The 12,999-nt window shown below is 49.4% G+C and overlaps 1 protein-coding gene across 1 annotated transcript; it reads left to right on the top strand.

The window, feature by feature from the left end:
• Positions 1 to 10,119: 10,119 nt before the first annotated feature.
• JUN (Jun proto-oncogene, AP-1 transcription factor subunit) lies at positions 10,120 to 12,344 on the top strand. Its single transcript, XM_032646893.1, has one exon. The coding sequence runs from the start codon at positions 10,150 to 10,152 to the stop codon at positions 11,188 to 11,190; it is 1,041 nt and encodes a 346-aa protein (XP_032502784.1). The 5' UTR covers positions 10,120 to 10,149; the 3' UTR covers positions 11,191 to 12,344.
• Positions 12,345 to 12,999: the final 655 nt, after the last annotated feature.

Genomic DNA, 12,999 nt, shown 5'->3' with positions numbered 1-12,999 from the left:
AATTCTCTTCTAACAGGAAAGGGCAGAACAAAATCCCTAACTTCAGTTCCATATTTCTTCTCTCTTCGAGGGCATCTTGCAGCACCAGTTGGAAGAAGAAGACACTAGCAGCTTTAACATATATACTCCAAAATCTTGGTGTTTCAACAGTAAAGTTGATTTCTCATTCAGGCAAAATCCAGTGCAAATAATCCTGGCCAGTGGGCAATTAATCTTCCACATGGTCATTCAAAGATCCAGGCTCCTTCCACCTGTGGCTCTGCCCTTCTCTATGTCCCTGAAGATGGGGAGAGAGGGTTTTATGAGCCAGACCTGTAAGTGGCACACATCACATTAACCCCCTTTGTACTGGTTAAAACTCAGCCACGTGGCCACACCTAATTACAAAGGAGGCCGGAAAATGTAGTTAAGCAGTATGCTCAGGAGGAAAGGAAAAGGAGTTTGGGGAACACTTTGTGGTTCTTCTGCCCCAAATGGTAAGGGAGTATCTAGTCTTAAGTGATCCCAAGTACAGGTAATTTTGACTTATGGACACTAAAACCCCTTTTTTTTTTGGCCACACTGTACAGCTTGCGGGCCCTTAGTTCCCCAACCAGGGATTGAACCCGGGCCCTCTGCAGTGAAAGCACTAACCACTGGACTGCCAGGGAATTCCCAACAATTGTTTTGATCGAAGAATGTTCACCTAACTAACATTGGACATTAGAAAATATCATCTTAGGTTTTCAAATTTTGAGAGGAAAAAAAAATGTCAGTTCTAGAATTGAGAAAAAAAGCCACTAATATTGGTGAGCACTCCCAGAAAAATTCTAAAAGAGAATATTTTAAAAGGTCTTTATGAACTTTGAAAACAAAGTATAACTTGAATACTGCAAGTTACTACGGCTCATTAGGAATTATCATAAACTAACCCAGTAGAGTGGCTGGCACATAGTAAGCGGTAAATATGTATTGAATGGATGAATTTCCATTCTACTTTTAAGGCAATTATCACATTGATAAATAACTATAACTTCAGAAAGTTCTTCCTTAAAGATAGCCGAGTTTTCCTCTCTAACTTCTAGCCATTACCCTTGCTCTGACCTCAAAACCTGCAAAATAAGTGAACTTCCCCCATGTGATAGCTGCACAGCTATTTGGAGACTTCTCTACATGGTCTCACGGTCTTTTATTTTTCCCCTTGGGTAAATATTCCCAGTTCCTTCAATTCTTCTCCACGGGTCATAGTTTCTGGCTTCTCACCATTCGGCTGACCTTCTCTGAGATCTCTCTGACTGATCAAAATTGCTTCCCACAGTTTCACGTCCATAATATTCCCAGTGAGGTCCTATCGGCAGCATTCAGTAGACATCACTCCCCAGCTCTGAGGATCGCTAGAAGCACTAAAGGAGTGAAGATGCTGTCAAAGGGAATCCTACATTGGGAAAAGGGCAGAACTTGGAAGGTGGCTTCTAAAGGGCCCTTGTTACTTTATGATCCCTTAAGTTTTGCAGATGTTCTGAGTGCTGAAAAGACATCACCGTAAGGGGGATGGCGTATACAAAAGCAGACGCATCTCAGCCATCTGTTCTCTCTTCTCAGAATGAATTTGTCTACAGGATGCAAACACTGACTGTCCATTTGGAAAAGGCCTGCAACTGCCTGCCTTTGCCAGGGACCCGTGGGTAAGTATAATACAGGGTGAAACATGAGGAAACCCATTGTGGTCTCATGTCTGCCATGCCCTCCAATCTAGCCTATATCAGCTATCAAGTGGGCATGCAATCCACATTCGTCTGATTCCTGTACCTAACTTTCAGCTGGTTCTGAACTCAGAAGGGAACGAAAGAGGATGTGATTTATCACCCTCCTGAAATCCCAACTGCTATAAAGAAAAAACACAGAGACTTATGAAAAGGCATAAGAGAGGAACCTAATCTAGATGGGGGTGGGTACAGGGGTCTAATATAAAAGAAAGCCTCTTTAAGTGTCATTTAAGCTAACCTCTAAAGAAATAAAAATTGACCAAGGAACAGGGAAGAGGTAGGAGGGCTCATATAAGGGTTCTTAGGCAAGAAACAGTCTGTCTTGTTTGAGGAACTGAAGAAGTCCAGTGTGGGAGTCATTAGAACTGGTCGCCAAAGATTTGCATCTCTCTGCCTTCCAGACAAATAGGATGGCATTTCCTGGTCAACTTGTGGCTGGGTGGGGCCATTAGACTAGTTTTAGCCAATGAATTGTAAGAAGTGACATGTGACATTCTCCCGCAAATGTGCCTAATTGCCTGGCTAGAGCCCTTCAAAGCTCCCTTTCCCTTTACCATGAGGTCTGTAATGCTCCTGAAAGTGCGTACTCCATCAGACCGGATCCCAGGGGAAGCCAAAGTGATCAGACTGCCTGACAACTTTTGATGGACATGGAGCAGAAGCGAGAAATAAAACTTTTTTGTCTTAAGACACTGAGATCTGGAGTTGCTTTTTTACTGGAACATAACCTAGGCTATCCTGACTGATACAATCATAGCCAGTGTGGCTGCAGAATAGTGAGGAGAGAAGTACTAGTAATTTCAGGCTGGTGAGGTAGGGTAACCCAGGTCATGTGAGATCTTATAGGCAAAGTAAAGAATTTGGGTTTTATCCCAAGTCCAACATGATATGCTTAGGGAAGGTTCAGCTGGGGAATTTGTTAGAAGTTTTATGTATTAAAACAAGTTACTGTTGCTATTTGACTATTAAAACACCCTCTTTGATTCTGCTATAGAAAAGACTATTTTTAAGAAACTCATCAATAAGCATTTATTTGAGTACCTTCTATCCTTCCATGTACCAGGCACTGCATTAAGCATTGGAAATATAAAAATGAGTAAGACACAATTCCTGGATTTGGAGTCAGGGTGTAAGAAGACATTTACAAGAACACGTGATGTACATTCTCAGCTTCGGGTCTGTACCCAGTGTGATGGGAGCCAAAGAAGATAATAACTACTTGAGGGTGAGAGATGGGGTAACAGCAAGCTTCAGAGGGAGCAATTATTTGAGCAGGGTCTTGAAGGGTGAGTAGGAGTTTGCCAGGTGGCATTTTGATTAAGGATGAAAATAAATGGAAAACCAGGAAAATGTCAGAGGTATGGAAAATGTTTAGGGTAGCTGAGACTCATAGGAATGGGAGGAATGTGTAGTGTAGGGTGTGGTAAACTGTATTACTATTTGCAAATACTTGCTGCCGCTCCCCCTGACAACAGGCTTGGCCACGTGAACTGCTTTCAGTAGAAGCTTTAAGCACCATGTTCTTTGCTGTCTGCCATAGCAATCAGCAATGTTTCAGAAAAGGTCCCAGAGCAAAGACAATGTGTCTGAAGCAGAGACACAAGCAACCCATAATGGGCATGCAGCATGAGTGAGAAATAATTCCATGGTTGTCATTCAGTAAGATTTTTGGATCACTACCAGAGCATAACCTGGCCTATACAGCGGTGTGCGTTTCCAGCTCTTAACTTCCAAGTGCATAGTAGGACTGCACTTTCCTGAACCTTTTAAGTAAGACGTGGTCATATGACTAGTTTTTGATCAATACTATGTAAACATAAATAACATGTCATTTCTTGGAGGAAGCTTTTAAAGCGAATACGGGGGCTTCCCTGGTGGCACAGTGGTTAAGAATCTGCCTGCCAATGCAGGGGACACGGGTTCGAGCCCTGGTCTGGGAAGATCCCACATGCCGCAGAGCAGCTAAGCCCGTGCGCCACAACTACTGAGCCTGCGCGCCATAACTACTGAAGCCCACGTGCCTAGAACCCATGCTCCACAACAAGAGAAGCCACCACAATGAGAAGCCCACGTACCACAACGAAGATTGGACCCCACTCACCACAACCAGAGAAAAGCCCATGTGCAGCAACAAGACACAATGCAGGGCTTCCCTGGTGGCACAGTGGTTGAGAGTCCACCTGCCGATGCAGGGGACACGGGTTCGTGCCCCGGTCCGGGAAGATCCCACATGCCGCGGAGCGGCTGGGCCTGTAAGCCATGGCCGCTGAGCCTGCGCGTCCGGAGCCTGTGCTTCACAACAGGAGAGGCCACAACAGTGAGAGGCCCACGTACCACAAAAAAAAAAAAAAAAAAAGACACAATGCAGCCAAAACAAATAAAATAAAATAAATAAATTTATTTTTTTAAAAAAAGCCAGTATGAATTCACCATGCTTTCTTTTCCCTGTCAAGGTGATTGTGATGATTGTAGAAGCACACATATTTCAAGATGAAACCTTCTTCAGACTCTGTCTTTGAGTGAGCATATTGAGAAAAGCCCCTCTGACCTTGAACATGTAGTATAAGCAAGAAGTAAAGGTTTTTTGTTAAGCCACTGAGATATTAGGATTGTTCTGGTGGCACACCTAGCCTATCTTGACGGATATAAGAACTGGCACCTAGACACGGGGTAATGTAATGACAACAATAATCAAAGTAAACATTTGTTTAGAGGGCAGTAACGAAGAACACTGTTATCAGAAGGTTAAAGGATGCTGATCTATTTGCTGAACATATCACTGTGATAATTTAGAAGACATATCATGAACCTAATGAACTAAGGCAAGAGATTGTAAGACAAAATATCAGTAGCATGTGCTGATGGCTGTTGGATGAATTTAGAAACTTATTACAAAAATGAGATGAGGGCTTCCCTGGTGGCACAGTGGTTGAGAATCCGCCTGCCAATGCAGGGGACACGGGTTCAAGCCCTGTTCTGGGAAGATCCCACACGCCGCGGAGTAACTAAGCCTGTGCACCACAACTACTGAGCCTGTGCTCTAGAGCTCGTGAGCCACAACTACTGAGCCCGTGTGCCACAACTACTGAAGCCCGTGCGCCTAGAGCCCATGCTCTGCAACAAGAGAAGCTACAGCAATGAGTAGCCCATGCACCACAACGAAGAGTAGCCCCCGCTCTCCACAGCTAGAGAAAGCCAGCACCCAGCAATGAAGACCCAACACAGCCAAAAATAAATAAATTTATAAAAAAGAGATGAGCTCAGAGAAGATTTGGCCAGTTTGCAAGCAGGAATGAAAAAGACTAGGGACAATCTATAAATTCAGAGTAATGGAGGGATAGAGGAGGCTATTGTTTCTCAATCTCAACTAGTAAAATTAAGGAAGATTTTCAGCAAGCAACGGCTAGTTAAAATCAGCCCTGAAGTATGGCTCAAGTCAAAGGTATGGCCTCAAACCTATTGTTAAAACCTCTGGATAAATTAAGATGTTACCAAGCATATGCTTTCAATTAGAGAAAAGGGAAAAGGGAGGAAATGGGAGGAAAAGTATGACTCTCCCACCTAAGCCCCATAAGCGCAAAGCACTCAAAGCCAAGTCAGGAGAGAGATAGAGAGACAGCAAGACAAAGAAACAGAGAGAGACAGAGAGAATATGAAAATGAGATGAATGAGAGAGATGTTAGCAGGCAGGAGAGCAAGAAAGCAAAGCAACATGGCAAACCATGGAGGCATGTCTAGAAAAGAACTAGCTGTGGCTATTGACACATGGAACGCCTGGAATCAAATAGATAAGAAACCTACATTTTGGGGAGAGTTGCACTGACAAAAGAACATCAGCCTGGATTAAAGGAGACTGTATTTGAGACTTAATATCACTCTGTTCCCCCAACACCACCCCTATTTTTAACAGCTGGTTTGAAAACCTATTTCCTATGCCTGCTTTAGATGTACAGAAGGAAGACTCTCTCAGAGGTCAAGGCCAGGGGTCACAGAAAACAATGGCTAGGGCAGTTACACTTAGGGAGCAGAATCCACGTCTAATCAGGGTGTTGGGTAGGGGTGTCCCCCACATGTCTGCTCTGGATTAATGTCCACTGTGGTGTCCCATTCCTCCACTTTCCGATCAGTGTGTCCATTGCAGTTATCCCATCTCTGTCCCACTGCTACATACTGAGAGTATGCCGGGCAGATATCTTGCCTTTGGATGAAGAGTCACATCTGGAGCTGATATAGAGTCTACTACGCATCACCCGCTCCCTGGAAAATGAGCTTGATATACCGTGACTAGGTGGGTCTTTAGGGTCGTCCCCCTTGAGGAGAGAGTGGAATTCTGCCTGCGGGAGGACAGTAAGCCAAACATTTGGTGAACAGAAAGGGAGACTGTTCGAGTCATGAGTGTTGTTTCCCAAATATTCCTGGCTCTCTCCCTTTGAGACACTTGGCAGGATTACAGAGCTTTAAAGTTAGGCATGGCCACGTAACTTGCTCTGGCCAAGGATGCATGAGCGGGGGTACAGTGTGCCACTTCCAGGTGGATACTCTGAGAGCCACTGAATGAGTTGCCACCTTCCCTCTACCCAGCCGAGACCGTAAGGAGAAGCATGCATCAAGATGAAGCCTTCTTCAGCCCAAATCCATGGGGAATGGAACTCCCCTGCAGACCCACAGTGGGGACATGGCATGAGCAAGAAATAAACTTCCCTGCGCTAAGCCACTGAAATGGTAGTGCTGTTTGTTAAGGCAGCATAGCCCAGCCTTTCCTGATACTAGGAGTGAAGGATGGGGCTGGACAGCAGGAGCTAGGTTGTGAAAGGCGCCCTCTCCCCCGCAAAGGCATCCGAACCCTCTCCTGGTTGTGAGGGGAAGCCAATGAAGGCTTCCAAGCAAGGGCGTTAACATGAAAAGATCTGTTATTTTTTGGATGAAATATGCTATTTCTCAACATAAGGAGAAAATCAGCCTACTAAACCACATAAGGCAGAGTGGAACACACAGAACACTTAGGCAAAAGATATATATTTATGTAAAGTCCTAAGTTTTGAAGTTTCTAAATACAGGAGCTCTGAAAGGAGGCTTTGAAAGGAGCTACAGAGAATCGGGCAAGACAATTTCTTCCATCCCACCATCCAAGGGCCGTCTCCTCTGCAGACAACCAATACTTTACAAGAGTCTCCCTCAGCAGAGAAGATATAAAAAGGGAATGTAACACACACCTGAAGTCTACTTCCAGCTGCCTGTGTGACCTGAGCAGGATACTTAACCTCTCTGGGCCTAGTTCTTCATATACTAAATCCAGATAATAATATATGTAGCCCAAGACAGTTGTAGGGAAAACTATATAAATTGCTCTGGTGAATGCCTGGCTGATGGTAGGTGTTTAATACATGACATTCAATCTTATTACTGTTATCATTAAAATTATTTTAAAAACACCAGCTCCCTGATTACAGAAGAAAACGATTCAGGGCAACAATATAGAGCAGAATGTTCCTTCCTTGAGGAAAGTAACTGGCTCGTGTCATCACTGTACCCTTACCCCCACCCAGTTCAGTGCCTGGCTCCCAGTAGCTACTGTTTTCCCCTGCTGCACAAGGCAATGAGAGGCAAGTGCTGGAGTAAAGGAAAGCTGTCAAGATTTCCCTGACACCAGCTGCTGCCAGGCTGTTGGATCTGAACTCTCAAAGCCACAAATACCTTAAAGCTCTGGGTTATGAACCCAAGGCTGAATTCCCCCAAGCTCAGAAGCTGAAAAGCCAGAATTAGAACCTAGGAACACAAGCTGCTGCAGGTCCAACTTCAAGCCCCAGTCCTGGAGAAAACCCTGGAAGGAACCGACTTCTGACCCTTTCCTCTCTCACCCTCCTGCCCTAACTGCTCCTCGCAGCATCAGTCCACCTGGTCCTGCCAAGTCACACTCTTACATCCTGGCATTCCATCGACGCTCTGGGAAACTCCGAAGAAGGGCAGAGAAGGGGGCTGTTGGAGACCACCTCCTAGCCCTGGAGGCGATGACTCTATGCTAACTCAGCCCAGTAAGGTGGGTCTCACCAGCCCCACCTGCAGATGAGGGAACTGAAGCTCAAAGAAGTTCTCTGATTTGCTCACTTCACAACGTGGCAGCGCTGGCCACGAGAGAACCCACGATTCCCGACTTCGCTATTCTTCCCACCATACACTTTTGTCCCTAAGGGGTGAGGGGTTGGGGGAGAATAAAATAACAACCACAGAAAAGGAACCACTTACATGGGTCTAGCGCTTCCTAGAGGCTACACAGGATATGGGCCCACCGGCCGGCCGGGAGCAGAGAAATTTTAAATCTTGATTCTACTCCTGACTCTCTGTGTGACTTTTGGCAAGTGTCTGCTGCTCTCGGACTAGTTTTCCCGGAAGCAAATCAGGACGGGAGGAGTGGTGTGTGTGTGTGTGTGTGTGTGTGTGTGTGTGTTCGTGTGTACGTGGGATGTGTGGTGTATCTATGCATCTTGTGCGGGGGCGGGGAGTAGGCGATCACCGGGTTCCCCGAGTTTCGGATTCCCTAAACGCTCGTTCCCAACTAGACACCGAGCTGCCCGCTAATTCCACCTCCTGTAAGAAACCTCCTCTCCGAGGAAAAGCTGTGAACCCCCGCACCCTTTCTCCCACGGTTAGGAGGGTGAGGTGGGTTGCGGCGGGGACTTAGCTGAACACCAGGTTTCAAGCAATGCAAATCACTCGGCTTCCAGGTGCAGCCGGACAGTCGCTCTTGAACTTGATCAGGAGACAAACTTCAGAGCGTTCTCAACGTGGGGGGCCGACTCGCAAGAACCGCCCCTAAACTTAAAAACCCACTTTCACTCGTCCCCACAGGAGACTTAACAGAGCCACCTTAAGGGCGGTGCTCCCGCCCCCCCCGGAAGTGCGGGGGGGGACCGGGACCCGGGCGCTCAGCCGGCCCGCCCCTCGCGGCGGCGAAATGACATCGAGCCCTGAAATGGGGAAATACCACCCGCCCCGCGCCCTCGGCCCCAGACACCTGGCCCGGTTCCCCCGCCTTCTGGGTCCCGCATCCCCTGCCTTCCCGCCCCGAGCCCTGAACTTCAGCCCGCTTCCTTCAGAGGCTGCGATCGCCCGAGTCCGCCCGTCTCGCGGCAGCCACCGTCACTAGGCAGTCAAACTCCAAGACGTCAGCCCACAATGCACCGGGCGGGCCGGGAAAGACGCGCCGGGGAGGGGAGAAGGAAGAGAGGGGCTCAAGTCGCGTGGAGGGGGAGGCGGGGGGGAGGAGGAGAAAGAAGGGCCCAACTGTAGGAGGGCAACAGAGCATTACCTCATCCCGTGAGCCTCCGCGGGTCCAGAGAAGAATCTTCTAGGGTGGGGTCTCCATGGCGACGGGTGGGCCCGCCCTCCTGAGAGCGACGCGAGCCAATGGGAAGGCCTTGGGGTGACATCATGGGCTATTTTTAGGGGTTGACTGGTAGCAGATAAGTGTTGAGCTCGGGCTGGATAAGGGCTCAGAGTTGCACTGAGTGTGGCTGAAGCTGTGAGGCGGGAGTGGAGGTACGCGGACGCAGGCAGGCAGACAGGCACAGTCAGCTGGGAAGGACTGCAAATCTTATTTTCTTTTCCATTTTCTCTCCAACGGCCCGGAGCTAGTGCTTGTGGTTCCCGGGCTGGTGTTTTGGGGAGCGCCGGGAGAGCCCCTTCTCCAGCCGCCCCCAGGCGGAGAGAGCCCAGCTGCGCTAGCGCTGCTGACAGCGTGGAGAGCGGCCACTGTCCGCCCGGGGAAGTCAGGAGAGCGGCTGCAGCGGCAAGAAGTTTCCCGGCCAGGAGGACAGGAGACAAGTGGCCGCCGGGTCCCGGAGCGAACTTTTGCAAAGCTTTCCTTTGCAAAGGAAGCTGCCGCGGCGGCGGTAGAGAAAAGGAGGCGGCAGAGACAGGAGGACGTGCGCTCCGCTTCGCTCGAACCCGTTGCTGAACTTGGGCGAGCGCGAGCCGCGGCTGCCGGGCGCCCCCTCCCCCTCGCAGCGGAGGAGGGGACAGTCTTCGGAGTCGGGGCGCCGCCGGCCGGCCACCGCGGGGTCCGCGCTACCTGCTGCAGCCGGGAAGTGAGTTCGTCCGCGGGCTCTGAGAAACCTCTGGGCCCGAGAGAGCTCCGGGAGTGACCGCGACTTTTCAAAGCCGGGCGGCGCGCGCGAGCGGACAAGTAAGAGCGCGGGCGGCGTCTTAACCCTGCGATCCCCCGGAGCGAGCCGGTGAGGAGGGCGCCGGGGGAGGCCAGCCGGCGGGGGCGCGCGCTCTTCCAGAAACTTTCCTTGCTCAAGGCCCGGGGAGGCGCGGGTATCCCCCGCTTGCCAGCGCGCTGTTACGGCCCCGAAACTTCTGCGCGCAGCCCAAACTAACCCCACGTGAAGTGACAGACTGTTCTATGACTGCAAAGATGGAAACGACCTTCTACGACGATGCCCTCAACGCCTCGTTCCTCCAGTCCGAGAGCGGCGCCTACGGCTACAGTAACCCCAAGATCCTGAAGCAGAGCATGACCCTGAACCTGGCCGACCCCGTGGGGAGCCTGAAGCCGCACCTCCGGGCCAAGAACTCCGACCTCCTCACCTCGCCCGACGTGGGGCTGCTCAAGCTGGCGTCGCCCGAGCTGGAGCGCCTGATAATCCAGTCCAGCAACGGGCACATCACCACCACGCCGACCCCCACCCAGTTCCTGTGTCCCAAGAACGTGACGGACGAGCAGGAGGGCTTCGCCGAGGGCTTCGTGCGCGCCCTGGCCGAACTGCACAGCCAGAACACGCTGCCCAGCGTCACGTCGGCGGCGCAGCCAGTCAGCGGGGCGGGCCTGGTGGCCCCGGCCGTGGCCTCGGTGGCGGGCGGCGGCGGTGGCGGCGGTGGCGGCGGCGGCTTCGGCGCCAGCCTGCACAGCGAGCCGCCGGTCTACGCCAACCTCAGCAACTTCAACCCGGGCGCGCTGAGCGGTGGCGGCGGCGGCGGCGGCGGGGCGCCCTCCTACGGCGCGGCCGGCCTGGCTTTTCCCGCGCAGCCTCAGCAGCAGCAGCCGCCGCCGCCGCCGCCGCCGCCGCCGCCGCACCACCTGCCCCAGCAGATCCCCGTGCAGCACCCGCGGCTGCAGGCCCTGAAGGAGGAGCCGCAGACGGTCCCCGAGATGCCCGGGGAAACGCCGCCCCTGTCCCCCATCGACATGGAGTCCCAGGAGCGGATCAAGGCGGAGAGGAAGCGCATGAGGAACCGCATCGCTGCCTCCAAGTGCCGGAAAAGGAAGCTGGAGAGGATCGCCCGACTGGAGGAAAAAGTGAAAACCTTGAAAGCGCAGAACTCGGAGCTGGCGTCCACGGCCAACATGCTCAGGGAACAGGTGGCCCAGCTTAAGCAGAAAGTCATGAACCACGTTAACAGTGGGTGCCAACTCATGCTAACGCAGCAGTTGCAAACGTTTTGAGGCGAGACTGTCGGGGGCTGAGGGGCAACGGAGAACAAATAACCCAGAGAGGGACGGACTTGAGAACTTGACAAGTTGCGAGAGAGGGAGAAAGAGAGAAAAAAGAAGTGTCCGAGAACTAAAGCCAAGGGTTTCCAAGTTGGACTGGGTTGCGTCCTGACGGCGCCCCCAGTGTGCACGAGAGAGAAGGACTTGGCGCGCCCTCCCTTTGGCAGGGAGCCAGGGAGCGGCCGCCCGCGGGCTGCCCCGCTTTAAGGTCGGGCTGTCCCCGCGCAAACAGAACGTTAGACTTTTCTTTAACATTGACCAAGAACTGCATGGACCTAACATTCGATCTCATTCAGTATTAAAGGGGGGAGGGAGGGGTCGCAAACTGCAATAGAGACTGTAGATTGCTTCTGTAGTGCTCCTTAAGAACACAAAGGGGGTGGGGGGGGGAGGCGGGAGGGAGGTTTGCGAGAGCGAGGCCCAGTCTGCAGATGAACTCCTTCTGGACTGCCTTCCATAACTGTGTATGTACATGTATATATTTTTTAATTTGATGAAAGCTGATTACTGTCAATAAACAGCTTCACGCCTTTGTAAGTTATTTCATGTTTGTTTGTTTGGGTGTCCTGCCCAGCGTTGTTTGTAAATAAGAGATTTGGAGCACTCTGAGTTTACCATTTGTAATAAAGTATATAATTTTTTTATGTTTTGTTTCTGAAAATTCCAGAAAGGATATTTAAGAAAATACAATAAAATATTGAAAAAGTGACCCCTCCCCCAACCTCTTTTCTGCATTACCTGTAGATTACTTTGCCAGGTGGAGCTGAAAGAGTTAAGAGTGTCCATTAAAATCACTCTCAGTGCTTCTTACTATCAAGCAGTGAAAACTGTTACCTACTGGAGTTAAGAGATAACTGTAGCTGATTCCCTCATCAAGTTATACTCTTTCCTCCCAACAAGCTATACAGAGTGGCTTACAAAGGATAATGTGGCATTTCAGGAGGCTGAGGGAAGGGAGGTTGTGGTGGAGAGGGGCAGCTCCCTGGGAAGTCAAACGTTTTAAAGTTTGGATCATATCAAGTGGCATGTGCTGTGACCATTTATAATGTTAGTAGAAATTTTAACAATAGATGCTTATTCTCAAAGCAGGAACAGTGGCAGATTTTTACGAAAGATGTATCCTTCCAATTTGGAATCTTTATTTTAACAATTCCTAGATAAAAGAGACGGTCTTTGCATATGAATATTTATAACAGCATTCTTGTCACAATAAACGTATTCAAATACCAATAACAGATCTTGAATTCCTTTCCCTTTACTACTTTTTTTCTTCCCAAGCTCTGTTCTGAAGCATTGCTTTTCAGTTGCTGGGGTTAACATTACTGCCATCTGAAGTTATTTGGTAATTAAGAAGCAAAGAATTTATGAAAAGTCAACACAGAAATTGCAGTCTGGATGAAACATTCTCCCAGCTTCATTCATCCTCATTCACCTTCTCTCTCTCTCTCTCTCTCTCTGTGTGTGTCTCTCTCCTTCTCTTTCACTTTCCACACACCCCCTCCCTATGCCTAGACAAATTACCAGTAGAGCAGTTTATCATTTCGGATTCTTCTATAGTTTCTTAATTTGTCTCTAAAATAATCAGCCTTGTTTAAATAATTATTATAAAATCGGTCTCAAAAGATGGTACTCTAGATACTATAAAAAAATACACAAGAGAAAACATGAACACCAGTACAATGATTATGTATATAAATCAAACCTTCACTCTGGAGAAATGGCAGACTTAAATTCTGTCTACAGATGTAACTTAAGAGATCA

This window comes from Phocoena sinus, chromosome 1 (assembly GCF_008692025.1).
Source record: "Phocoena sinus isolate mPhoSin1 chromosome 1, mPhoSin1.pri, whole genome shotgun sequence".
Classification (NCBI taxonomy): Eukaryota; Metazoa; Chordata; class Mammalia; order Artiodactyla; family Phocoenidae; genus Phocoena; species Phocoena sinus.
The sequence above is the reverse complement of the archived record's forward strand: the minus strand, read 5'-3'. Positions and strand labels throughout refer to the sequence as shown.